This window comes from Lissotriton helveticus, chromosome 2_1 (genome assembly GCF_964261635.1).
Source record: "Lissotriton helveticus chromosome 2_1, aLisHel1.1, whole genome shotgun sequence".
Lineage (NCBI taxonomy): Eukaryota > Metazoa > Chordata > Amphibia > Caudata > Salamandridae > Lissotriton > Lissotriton helveticus.
In genome coordinates, this window is record NC_136059.1 from 825,117,959 (window position 1) to 825,131,928 (window position 13,970).

Consider the following 13,970-nt stretch of genomic DNA (forward strand, 5'->3'; position numbering starts at 1 on the left):
CATCCATCCATCCATTGGGTCAGTTTCCTGAACCAATGAGTGTGGCATAGGGAGGCCCGCCAGGCCAGGAGGACCCCACGCGTGATCTCTGGCAGTGCTCCAGGGATGGTGTTACCATATAGCATCCCCTGAATATTGTGCAGGCCCAGAGTATGAAGTTCTAGCCGATAGGCCAGATCTGACCATCCCCCGTTGAACGAGGCGTGTACTACGAGAAGACAGGTCACCAGATAATAAAGATATAGGTTTGTCATCCCCAGGCCGCCACCATAAGGTGGGATCTGACACTGTGTGAGAACCAGACGGGGTCGTCGAACCCCCCAGAGAAATTTGACAGCTAGACTATCCATTTCTCTGAATCATGCAAGGGAGAAGAAAAGCGGCGTATTCTGGAGCATATAGAGGAACCTGGGCAATATCATCATCTTGAATAAAGCTATTCAATTTGAGTTTTAGAGACCACATAACACATTACTGTCTGAAAATTAAACTGAACCCACCGCAACCTTATAAATATTAGTTGTATGACCAGTACTAGATTATAGCAGTTGAATTAGTTGGGGCGAAATTTACATTTTGCCGCATGTAACTGGTGTAATTTCGGAAAAATTGCACAAGTGTTACGTGAAATTCCCTAAATCACACCATTGCTCCTTTTTGTGTTATTATGGGCCTTTCGCAGCAAAATTGAACTACTGAGTGCTCAGGAATAACACGAATGGGCAGAACATGAGTAATAGTTGCCCGTGCTACTTGTGTTTTTCATATATTTTACTGAAGTTTTACATAATTGCGCTAAATAAAATGGCACAAATTTAGCACACTTCTTGTTGGGAGTCCTTCACTCTGTAACTGGGTGCTTGCCATCTTTGTCAAACAGCAGCTCTGTTCACTATTGAGAACCCCTCCCCCCCCCCCCACCTCCCTATAAAAGGGCACATATCACATAGTGCCATGGACAAAGTAAATGGTTGCTTGCCCAGTGCTTAACTTAAACTGGTGGTTTCCAGTGCCTGGCACTTAATTGTCAACACCCATGCTTGTGACAGTCTCCCACAAGGTGGCACTGTCTGGTTAATTTAGGGAAGACCACAACAACAAGTAATTATTATTTCAATATATATTACAAATGACTATTACCTGCCGCCCAAGCCATTCTTTTAGGTTTGGAGGCCTGGAATACTCAGAATTGTCACACTTGTAGGAGTGTGATGGTTAGTGGTTGTGTTGGTACTATCATTGGCAGCATTGCAGGGTCAATGTGTGGTGCAAACTACAGATGCCTCCTGATAAGAGCCCTGGCACCTAACGTTTTAAAAATTAAGCACTGCACTTGCCATCTCTTTAAGGTAATTGCTTTGTACCACAGCCTTTTAATTTACCGTTCTTCTTTAGCACATTAGCAGAATTAAATGTTAGAAGTGCTTGATTAAGGAGGGCAAATGTACAATGAAGCATTTGAATTGGTAGTTGTAGGTGTGGAGGAATGGGATGTTGGCTATAACGTTTATTAAAAGATGCTAATATTTCTACCATTACACTCTCAAATATGTTTCTTAATTCTTTTAAATCCCTGTTTTTTATTGTTTTTGTGCGTTTGTCAGCTGAAATACAATATACTTGTTTGGGTCTCTCTATTATATAATCACGCCTTGTTCATTTTAATTCTTGTTTGTAGATGACTGTGGGGACATTCATTCAACTTGTAATCCTTCAGTTTTTAATTTCTATAATTTTTTGAGGACCCACCCTCTTCTGCTAAGACGCCATTTTGGATCCTCAAACACTAAGGCTACGCAAATATGCTTGACCGTGGATAATGGGCTAGCAGATAAAATAAATCTTGGAGAAAGAAGATTGTTTTTTACAACTGCCCATGCTCATTTAAAAGCTGGCTGCCCCATGTTAGCACTTGAGGTTTTATCAAAGATACCTAAAGTTGTTATGAAATCAAAGCCAGTAGTAAGAAGTTCCAGTTTAACGGACACAAATAAGGAATCTTCACCTACTACTCCTGTACCGTTGGAAACAAAAGAAATTAAAACATCAGCATTTGATTGGAATGGCACAGTGGTGAATGGAGTAGGATCATCTCATGATTGGTCTTCCGATAAGCAAAATAACTCTGCTTTCACTCTTGATTGGAGTCAGCCTTCTGTGGTCTTTGAAGAGGACTCTCTAGACCTCAATTGGGATAGTGAGAATGAGGATGAGCTTGGTGGCGAAGGCTTGTCCATGAAAGAATTAAACCCATTAAAGAGCACTAGTGGAAAGATAGAGGGGACAACTTCTAGTTACTCAGATTCACTTTGCACTGTTGATGAAAATGATATTTTAAATCCATCAGATGATGTAATTGCTGCACAGCTGAAGTTTAGAGCATGCTTAAAGATTCTCACCATGGAGTTGCGAACATTATCTACCGGTTATGAAGTAGATGGCGGAAAGCTTAGATATCAATTGTACAACTGGCTTGAAAGAGAGGTTGTAGCTCTCCAGAAGACCTGCGACTATAATGTTGGTTCAGAGGAATTTGCATCTGGGATTGGTGGACCTCTGGATGACATTGCACTCACTGAAAATGCTGAGCTAAAAACGAGACAACAGAAAGAGTGTTTTCAGCAAAGATGTCAATGGCTCCTAAAGTTTCAGTCACTTCTGAGGATGTTTCTTAGCTATTGCATACTTCATGGATCCCATGGTGGTGGTCTGGCCTCTGTGAGAATGGAGTTGATCTTACTTCTACAAGAGTCCCAACAGGTATTTTACTTTTACTGATTAAACACTTGTATATCACTGTACGTATACTTCATATTTTGCATATATTACAGATAATTGTATAAGGCAATTGTGCTGATGTTTAATGACTCTGCACAAGCCTAAGTCCTGCTGCCATGAAATTGTATCAAGAATGCATAATTTATTTGACAATCCTCTTTTCCTAAGTTCCATTTTTCCAATTCCAGTTGTTGAGTGCCGCCATTACCATTGTTTGGCCCAAAAAATCAAGATCTTGCTCAGGAAAAGCAAGTGCAACCTGGTGTGCTTTCTGTGAAAATGAAGGAGTATTTTGACTATGGCTTAACTTGGGCATAAATGTATTGTGTCGAGTGTTTAGCTGAACAATGCACGTAAACCTCACACCTTGGAATGCAGGCATTGATGTTTGGGTGTTGTGCTTTATTCACACAGCTGCTTCTTATAACATATCTGAAGATACTGCCTGAACTGCAGTTCAGACAGTGACTTGACACTGGGACAAATGTTAACTAAGAAAGCTGACAATTAAATAAACTGTGCTTGTATGGTGCACTATTAGATGATTATGTTAATAGTGTAGGCAATATAGGTTACTAACAGAATGTTTTCTTAGTAATTCTGCAGCTTGAATAAAGTATTGCCTCTGAGGTCATACACAAGCAATATCCTAATGTTTCATTTTCTTTAGATAAGCACAGTGAAATAACAATATGGTGAAAGGGAACATGGTAGAGATGCAACATTCTTTGAGGTTACTTTTCCATTAATGGCTAGTTTTTTTTAGGTGTGCCTTACAGTGTTTCATAAAGTTGTAGTGCGGTCTTCTTGGCTGGCAGTTTACTTTATAAAGTAGTGTATCTCAATTGAGCATGGGACTTCTATACACCTGTTAAGTGGCCAAATTATTTACTGTTTTATTATCAAAGTCCAAAACTACACAACATTGAATGTTAAATGTGTGAACTATCTACACATCATGGAAAGGATTTCAACTGTTTTAAAAGGACTTGTATTTATTTCTTAGAAGAGCTCTGTGACATTGTTTAGAGCAGTGAAATCACATTTTTTTACCAGAATTAAGTAAACATGTCACAAAGTGAACAAGTAGCAAGGCGAAATAGTAGTTATACACTCAGATTATTAACTTGTAAATCCCCATATATGTAGTGTGTATGAATCTGGTTCATAGGTATGTATGAATATTGTTCACATAGAAATTATTGTAGTGATGTTGGCAAGGTACAATACAGACCATTAATGTGTCTCTGAGTTTAAGTCAAACTAGTGAACTAAGAAAAGCAACTTTAACAGTATGAACTTATCCTTTATTTTAAATATCTGATAGAGACTAATAATAGATTCCTTACCTTTAAATTTCTCAGGCTTCAGTCTTGATCTGTAAACGTTTGCGTGAGCAGTACCCCTGCACACCGTCAGGCGGCTCCATTTGGTTCTACGCGGCAGCACAGGATGTGACTTTGCGATCACCTATATAGGTGCCACCAAGGTGCGCGGACATACGTTCTTTTCTTTCTGCGCCAGTTAAGAGCTGATCCAGGGAAGAACTACCCCTCAGTCATACCTTACTTTGCCACTGTGACTCAAAGTCCCAGAGTGCAACACGCCAGAAACGAGGCAGCTGCTGAGGGGGGGAGGTGTGACCAACGCGCTACAAAGCGCAGCCTCGACCCCCGCGGCGCGGGTCCATCCTCGCCCGTCATAGCCCGGAAAAGGCTAGGCTGGCCTACCCCCCTGATATCTTCACTCTGAGGACTAAGGACCCTTTCTGCCCCTGAGGTACTGTGTATTACTTCATGTCTATTCAATAAGACACAATCAGCTTTTTCACTATCAACTAAATTATTGTCACTGCTTCATTTTCTCCTTTGGGCACTATGGGGAAAAGGAAAGTGACTGAGGGTGGGCTGGGAGGCATGCAGATTAAAAAAAATAAGAAGAGAACACGGAACTCAAGACCTGTGGTAGTGGGGCAGGGGAGGGCGTGATGGACCGCATTGACAATATACTGTTGGATTATGAAGGGCTTTTTGCAGCACCCAATGATACCAACACACTCATTTCCAAGGACTCCCACACATACACCACCACAGAATCCAGCAATGTAGGCATATGGAGCATAGCTAGCTTATTTTAAACGGTAGCTTGTAGGAAACAGCTAAAGGAAGTTACTGAGGAACCTCGCATCATTCCATCTAGTGATGCTAGTATCCAACCTGCGGCAGTAGATATTCCGTGGAGCAATAGATTCTTAGTTCGGGCTGATCAGCCAGTAATATCTAATATGGCCATTACCACTGGGGTCCAGGTAGCTACGGACATAGAGATCAATAGGCACGATATGGTCCCCCAATCCAGTGGTGGGGGGACGGAGGGCTCTGAAACAGCACTTTCCACTTTAGACCTGCAGAGAGAAATCCTTACCCTAAGAGAAACAGTAGGGTCCCTGACTGTATGTCAGAATAGAGGGATTTAGTAGTCCTCAGATAGCACCCCCTCCAGTCTTACTGACTGTAGACAAGAAGCTGAACTCTAATTACCAAAAACACTCCCCCCCCCCCCCCAATTGATAAGCAATGCACCAACCATTAACTGTGCATCCCAGATTAGTTGCACAGGTCATTGCGAAATGGGCCCTCGGAGTTCACCACCTATAAAGGCCAAACAACAAGATGGGGCTAGGGATAAAAGGGAGGGATTGGCAGCGTGAATCATGGCGCCAGTGCAAGGAACCTCTCTTCCCAACAAAGGACATAGTGAGGTGCCCTTATATCTTAGGCCCGCCCAATCTCTCATAACGGTTATTGGCATACCATGTACATGACCAATGTACCTAAGCTCGGCCAGCAGACCAACTACGAGGGCAACAAGGCCATTAAGAATAAAGCCATACATTGAATTAGGCACATAAGGGGATGTAGATCTGTGATAATGGACTACATCCTGAGAGCAAGAAGATGCATCTTGGCTAACCGCATTATGGATGCGATAGAACTTACACTTGCTGACGAAAGCTTAGTGCTTAACCTAATCTCCGTAGAAGCTAGAACTTGCCCTCCACCCACCACAAACATACAATTTAAGCTGAATATCCCTAGTTCTGTGGCATAATCTAAGTCCACTCTGAAGCCACCAAGGGGATCTCATCCTCACCTCTATCCCAGAATGGCTGACTACAACAAGAGTACCCAAACAAATATGTGTTTGTTACAACTCCTGACCCTAACCCCACTATGGCTTGTTCCGCTAAAGGGGGTCAATTTTTAGAAATTGAGCTAATGACTCTTACCACATTTCCCCCTCCATTCCACAGAGGTCCCTGTGCATGGGAGATGATCATCAGGCCTGAGTCAAAACCATATGCAGCTACACCATGCCTCCGGCACTGGAAACCGATGTTATGTCTTCCCCCCGGGGTCCCCTGCAGTCCACGGACCAGAGGGAGCATAAAATAGCCTCATGGAATGTGGTTGGAACAAGGGGTAAATTATGCTTACCGTATTGGCTCAAGCTCATTAATTCACACAAGATCTGCATCATGCAAGAAACCTGGAGCCTGACCCCTATCCACATTCCAGGATTTGTGACACTCCATAAACTGGCACTTCCATCTAAGCAAGGCCGCCCTTGAGGAGGGCTGCTAACCCTGATTAGTATTGCACTAAACTGTGACACTAAGGAGCTTTCTATTGATTATCCAGAGATCCTTGTAGCCAGGTTAAGGGGTTAAACAGGCAAGAGTCTAGACATCTATAATGTTTATGTAAGGAGTTCTAGAGGAGGGAGATCTCAACTATACAAGCTTTTGAGGAGATGCTGGATACAAGGCAAACTGTCTATCCCTTAATTATGGGTGGTGACTTTAATGTTAAATTTGAGCCCCTTGATAGGGAAGATATCCTAGTGACCAATGAGGAGGATACATTGTGGGCTATCTCGTCCCTGGAGCTCTCACCAATAAAGAAGTGGTCCCAAGCAGCCCTACAGCTGAATGAATTAACTTTAGAATATAGGCTGCGGGCCACAAATGGAAGAACCTGTTCTGACAAAGCAGGGAGGTTGACTTACATTTGCCCAAATGTTGTCAGTCGGATAGATTATATACTTGTGGATCTTAACCTATTGCCACTTGTAGTTGATATGTCCATAGTCCACAATTGTGAAAGTGATCACAATCTATGAAGTCTGACCCTCAAACATAAATCTATGGGGCAAAAAGGGTAGAAAATCATTTACCAGACTTGCCACAAAAGAGGTGATGCCTTCTAATGATAAATGTCACCTCAAATGGCCCATGATCATGATGGATGAGCCCAAGCTTAATACCTTAAAAAAAGAACTTGAGATGCACTTGGTAGCAATACAATCTCCACCAGATGAGCTGGCACCATCGGCAAACACAAGTGCCCTGCACTTGAAGTTCTTTAATCAATTGGCTCGAAACTTTACTTCATCCCGGGAGATCTCTTTCGCTTTGACAGGGACTATTGGGTAACTTATATATTCTTACTTTCCAATGATATTGTTGGGGGGCTATTCCAGAATTGTGGAAGGGGGCTGAAGTGATCCCCATTTTCAAAAAGGGCGATAGGAGCAATCCCTCAAACTACCGGCCCATCAGCCTGATCGATTTTGTTAAAAAAGTTTTCTGTCGCTCACTTTTAGTGAAAGTCCAGGGCTGGATGGACGAGAACTATATCCTCTCATTCCTTCAAGCAGGGTTTCGCCAGAAAACTGGAACTGATCAGGTTTTCCTCCTCCTTCTTTATTGGAAGGTGGTTTTATTAGGTAAGGGAAGCTTATATATGGCATTCATTGATTTGAAGTCAGCATTCGATCTTGAACCCAGGGATAAGCTTTGGCGGGTGCTCCAGGAGATGGTCATTCCCCTGGGAATTTTGGCGCTGCTAATAAGATTACAAGAAGAGTACTTTGCTAGGGTAAGATGGGCATCCAGGGACAAGCTGGTGTTCGCCAGGTGTGCGTCCTGGCTCCAACTTTTTCACTATGCATCAACCAAGTGGTTGAATTCTTATCTGTTATTCCAGCAGACGCTCCCTCTTTAGCGAATCAGAAACTCGCTACTCTCCTTTGCAGATGATACTCTTCTTTCCAAAACACCCATGGGCCTGCAAAAACTATTAACCTTCTAAATGCATGCGAAATTTGGATGGCTCCCGGCCACCCGACGCACGTGCCACGCGTATTGTCGGACAGCCAGGAGCCGTCCAACGCATCCAAAGGGTTAAACCTAGTCAAGCTTTTTTGCGACGAGATTGCCTAGAAATAAACACCACGAAGACCTAACTGATGTTGGTGAACCCCCACAAATCATTCAAAGGGACCTTGACTCTGGACAATATCCCCCTATAGATAGTGAGTTGCTTTGACTACCTAGGAATTAAATTGGCGGAAGGTATGGCCTGGAAACATCATCTTAATAAGGCTGACCTTAAGTTTTCACAGGCAACTGGGGACCTAAGAAAGGAACATTCTCTCTCCCACATAAAAACAATCGCATCCGCCCTGAAGATATAGGATTGCAAAGCTGTGAGTACTGCCCTGTATGGGGCTGAGCTCCGGGGCATGGATAAAGCAAGCAATCTCACAGCATCCGAGAACAAGTTTCTTAGGAATCTGGTGTCCCTTCCGCGAAGCACTCCTCTCTGCCCACTTAAGCTCGATATGGGCATTAAACCAATCAATGAACTTGCGAAGCTAGCCCCTTCCTATTTTGGCAGAAGCTTGTTACCACGCCAGAACTGGCTTCATTTGCAGTTGCTTTTAATGAGGTCTGTGCATTAGATTCCACAAATAAAATAGGCTTGATTAATCACATCAGAAACATAGTATTGAGTATTGGGCTACCAGAGCATAGTGTTAATTGCCCACCAACCTACATTAAAAAACAAATCAAAATATTGTGTTGGGATTGGGTGGAGCAGAATGTTCGTAGCAATAGTAACAGGGCAGATTAACTGAAGAATTTAGAGACTTCAACAACAATCACTCCTTAGAAAGCTCTCTTGATCTCATTAAGGTGCCGGCTGACAGGAAGCTCTACATACAATTTAGGCACGGGAGTCTACCGCTTAATGCATTTACAAAAACTTGGCTATGTAATGGTGCCCAACCCAAAGGTTGCCCTTGCTGCCCTGCTGTTATCGAATCAATAGGCCATGTTCTCTTTGGTTGCACTGCATACACAAAACCAAAGGGCAAATGGCTAATCCCCATTTGCAGACAACTTGGAACTCGCGATTTTAGAGTACAAATACAACTATGTGTGTAAAACATTTTATTAAAACAAAACAAGAACAAATAAAACTATGCATAGCCCTGGCGTGTCATCCCTCGACAATTTGTGAATCACAGCCTACAAGAGAAAAAGAAAAATAAGATGGTGTTATGCGCCCAGCAAAGGAGAGAGAAAAAGAGGAAGAGTTAGATACAAGGAAGATAGAAAGAGAGAAACAGTGTGAGAGAGAAAGAGTGACAGAGAGAGGAAGAGAGATAGCGAAAGAGAAAGAAAGGAAGACAGAAAGAAAGAGGAAGACAGAGAGGAAGACCGACAAGGAGAGAGAAAGAGAGATACAAGGAAAAGAGAAAGAGAGAAACCGTGTGAGAGAGAACGAGAGAGAGAGAGAGGAAGACAGACAGAGGAAGAGAGCGAGAAAGAGTGAGAGAGAGAAAGAGTGAAACAGTGTGAGACAGAGGAATAGAGAGGGAGAAAGAGGAAGCGAGAGAGACAGAGAGAGGAAGAGAGAAAGATTAAGAAAGAAGGAGTGAGATACAAGGAAGAGAGAAAAACAGTGTGAGAGGAAGAAAGAGAGAGAGGAAGTGAGAGAAAGAAAGAATGAGAGAGAGAGGAAGAGACAGAGAAAGAAAGTGTTAGAGAGAGAGAAAGGAAGAGATGGTGAGGGAGTGTTGACACTGGAGAAAAACTTCGCAGCTCACCTTTCCATCACCGGTCTGTCTCCAACCACGTGCTGGGACATACTGCACCCTCAAGTTTAGTTATCTGAAAGATAGTATAGAATTAGTAATTGCAGACTATATACAACTGCACACGCGTAATTCACTGTTTCTGCTTAGGGCACCCGGGCTGCCGCATCACATCTATTTCCACTGCTCAGATGTGTCTAACTGCTGCTGCGCACCCAGAGCTATATTATCAAGAACGGCGATAACACTATTGCCGCTTTAGCGGCAGGAAACTGCCGCAAAAGTGGCGATAAGGGGCTTGATAATATGCCCTTGTGAATTCCCATAGAAGCCCAGGTTTGATGTCCTTCATAACAGAACCTCGTCTTCGATGAGAATTCTCAAGGGCATATTATCAAGCCACTTATAGCCGCTTTAGCTGCAGTTTCCGGCCGTTAAAGCGGTGATAATGTTATCGCCTTTCTTGATATTATGGTCCCCAGCCTGGTGTAGCCCATACACTTGCACTGCCCAGAGGCGTATAACGGTCGCTGCGCACCCAGGCTGCTGCACCCCGTGCACTCCCACTATCCGGAGCTGACTGCCTGCCGCTGTGCATTCAGGCTGCTGCACCCCATCTGCTCCCACTGGTCAGAGGTGAGTGCCCGCTGCTGCGCAAACAAGCCTCTCTGCTCACCTTCCGCCACCGGCGTGTGTCACACAGAGTCGACCACGTGCCGAAGGAGCCTCCTCAGCCCAAGTACACGTGGTGAACAGAGCTCACAATTCAGTCTAGGTGTTGATTGCCAGGATGGCCACGCATCATCGCAGGTTGTACACGTGTTCAGCTCTGGTGGTGTTTGGGGAGGGGGGTCGTCAATTTGTGAATCAGAGTCTGTTAGATAAAAAGCAAGATAAGATTGTGCGTCATGCGTCCATCAACAAAAAAAAAAAGACGGTCTTTGGCAAACGGCGCCGGGAACCTCAAGAGGGAGCATTACACAAACAAGGTGTATCCGCCTTGTGAAAGCAGAGCACAACTCTTTTATCGACTCCTCCCGGTTATAGTTCCTACTACTATCGATCCAGATTCAACTATCACGCGGACAGCGTTATCCAAGATCGTTAATTACCTAAAAACAAGCAAGATTAAAGCACCGCCTTGTACGGGTCTAACCAACACGAATTCGCCCGTGCCCACATGAGGCCCTGAAGATTCGCAGTGTGTTCCCTGCGATGAAACACGTGTTGGCCTAATTAAAGGAACAATATACTGATACTTCACACCAAGAACGGAACGTCTTTTTGAACTTTGATATATCTATTTGGAGGATTGTGATTCTAACCAAGTTACTCTGAAAAAATTGTTGATGTGACACTAGCATTACTAAGAATGTTCTAACGTTGTATAGCGCAGGGGTTTTGTTGTTTTGCTAGTCGTGAGGGTGTGGCTGTGGCATCAGTGTTGCCAAATTGGGCTAGATCATGCACAATTGGGCTATATTTGTCCGGTTGTGTTGTAAAATGTTGGTTTGTGCTAGTTGCCAGATTATAAATATATAGAGAACGCGCCAGCAAAGTAGTATGTTAAAGCGCTTTATTAGACAAAAATTTAGTTGGCATACTGCTGCAACATCAATTCCAATCCATTCACTGCCTGCTTGACGCTGTCCCTGCCCCTCCTTCCCTAAAGTAGCAATATTGGGCTAGTGTGCGCTAGTGTTTGGTTGGCTTTGGGCTGTAGAAAGCTTAAAAAATCTGACAACACTGGATGCGGGTGTCCGTGTTGGAGTGCTATCCAAAGTGTCACTGTGAGCCAAGTCCCACAATATGACCAACATGGAAGGTACAGGGAATTACTGACCCTATATTCATCTGTAGTTGCACACAAGAAAGATGGTGGGCGTGAGACATCTGTGTGGATATGAATTTTTATTGCACATTCAGTGGAGTGTTGGAGCTGTAGCAATACAGGGCCATGGAAAGTTGAAGTTTCTGGCACATGGAGGGCAGCCAATTAGAGACAAGGTTGTTGTCTGAGTGAGGCTAAGCCAACATATGTACTTATAAAATCACTTCGACAATCCTCACGCACTTATAAATTCAGTATACACTCTCCTTGCAGTACTCTAATGATGCAGTTTCTACGTACGTACTTGTACCATGACCGAGACAAAGTTGCATAACTAAAGTTTTCTCCCAGTGTCAAAGGTAAGATGGTTGCATACTCTGTTCCAGAGCACTATGTAATGTGGTAGGGCCTAGGGGTAGAATGTTGCATACATAATGAACACACAGGCACAGATAGTGGAACTGGGTACCGGCACGTGCGCTTGATTCCATTTTATTAACAGGGTCACATGTCCAGTGACGTCTTTGATGGATGCGTGTGGGGTGATAGTAAGCCAACCCTTCGTGAATGGTTGGTGGTGGCAACAAGTAGAACAGTAATCATTGGATCAGACACAGAGATTCAATCCTAAAGGGTCAATGAGTTGTGCTTCACTAAGGTACGGGTACCAGGTATTAAATTATACAGAAAAGATTCTATAGTAAAGGGTTCATGACTTGTGATTCACTGAGGTAGGACAGCAGATGTGAAATTATACTCAAAATATTGTATCAGAAAGGGTGCATGAGTTGTGCTCCACTGACGTAGGGGCATCGGAAGCATTCAGCATGTGCGCAGTCAGCGATTATGCGTGGTCTGGGGGGCCTCAATGGGAGCAAAGTCTCCTGCCTATTGGACAGCGTCATCTGCTATTGCAACTCAATGTGAATTGTGAGCCCTGCTATTCGCAGTGTAGTTGCGAACAAAAGATGAAACATTTATGAAATACACTGTGGAAATATGTAGGTTTCAGGGACGTTATAGTTCAGATTAGCATTTAGAAAAAAATAAATTGAAATTCACTGAAAAAAACCATAGGTTTCAGGGACGTTATAGGTACAAATTAGCATTTAAAAAAACATTGAAATTCACTGAAAAACCAATAGGTTTCAGGGACGTTATAGTTAGTTGGACATTTCACTCATACAAAACCATAGAAATCCCGCTGTTATAGTTAGTTGAGCTAACTATAACTCGCGCCCCCGCAATCCACTGGTGATGATGTCACATATTACATCATTCATGACATGGCCAGTGACATCACTGATGACATCATCCATGTGACAATCAGGTACACCTCATCATACACTACTATATTCTTTCATCACTCACGGTAAAATATAGAGTACCATATTTAAATCCATTGACACACTAATACAAGTATCTAAAACCCCACTCAGTCATTCTTAGATCTACACAAACATGCAATCAATTATCTATAGATTCATTCATACATGCTGTCAATGATCAATAGAACACTATGAAATATACTTGTACACCTATATTGACATTACACACCAGCACACATATTTACTTATGCAGTCATCCTGCTCACTTATGCAAACAATGGATCATACTTGTATTTACTGAGCTACATTTAATGATATAGATAGTAACTCATACTTAGTGTGTTTACTATTACAAGTATACAGTTATCTATACAGTCACTCATGCAATCACTGAGTCTTATGTATACTTATTTATATACAACATATGTCATATACACTGCCTTTTATTATTCTAGTTTTTCGGACATGTACCATTGAGAGATATATTTGCTCATCAACACATCCATATACATATTCACTCACCCAATCAAGTATTAACATGTAGTCTTAACATCATATACCTACTGAATCAACTATTGACACATCTTTGGGTAGTCACAAACACCCCACCGAACTACATACAGATTCACTTTCCCGTACAAATAATCAGTTAACTAACCAATAACTAATACAGACTTTCACGTAGCTAGTAACTAACTGGTGCAGCAGTTTACACAACAATTGAGAAAGTAATACAGATATTCACACAGTTTAGTCACTATCCAATATATTTAGTGAGACACTATAAATTAGTCAAGTAAATAGTCTCTCACACTGCTACTAAATCATCCTTCTAGACACTTATACATCCACTCATTCTTCAATGCAGATTGCTATATATATAATACATATTTAAATATGGATCCAAACCACATTCACTGGATGATGTCATCAGTGATGTCATTAGTGATGTCACTGACCATTTCATGAATGATGTAATATGTGACATCATCACAAGTGGATTGCGGGCGCGAGAGTTAGTTAGTACAACTAACTATAATGGAGGAATTTCAATGGTTTTGTATGAGTGAAATGTCCAGCTAACTATA

At 42.6% G+C, this 13,970-nt stretch overlaps 1 protein-coding gene across 4 annotated transcripts in view; it reads left to right on the forward strand.

Annotated features, from left to right (window-relative positions):
- Window positions 1-13,970, forward strand: part of DMXL1 (Dmx like 1) — a 2,287,446-nt gene that overhangs the window by 1,171,779 nt on the left and 1,101,697 nt on the right. For all 4 annotated transcript variants that reach the window (XM_078675553.1, XM_078675555.1, XM_078675552.1 and 1 more), the window contains one exon: window positions 1,679-2,760. In XM_078675553.1, coding sequence (XP_078531679.1) covers window positions 1,679-2,760 — 1,082 coding nt within the window. The remainder of the gene's footprint in view (window positions 1-1,678; window positions 2,761-13,970) is intronic.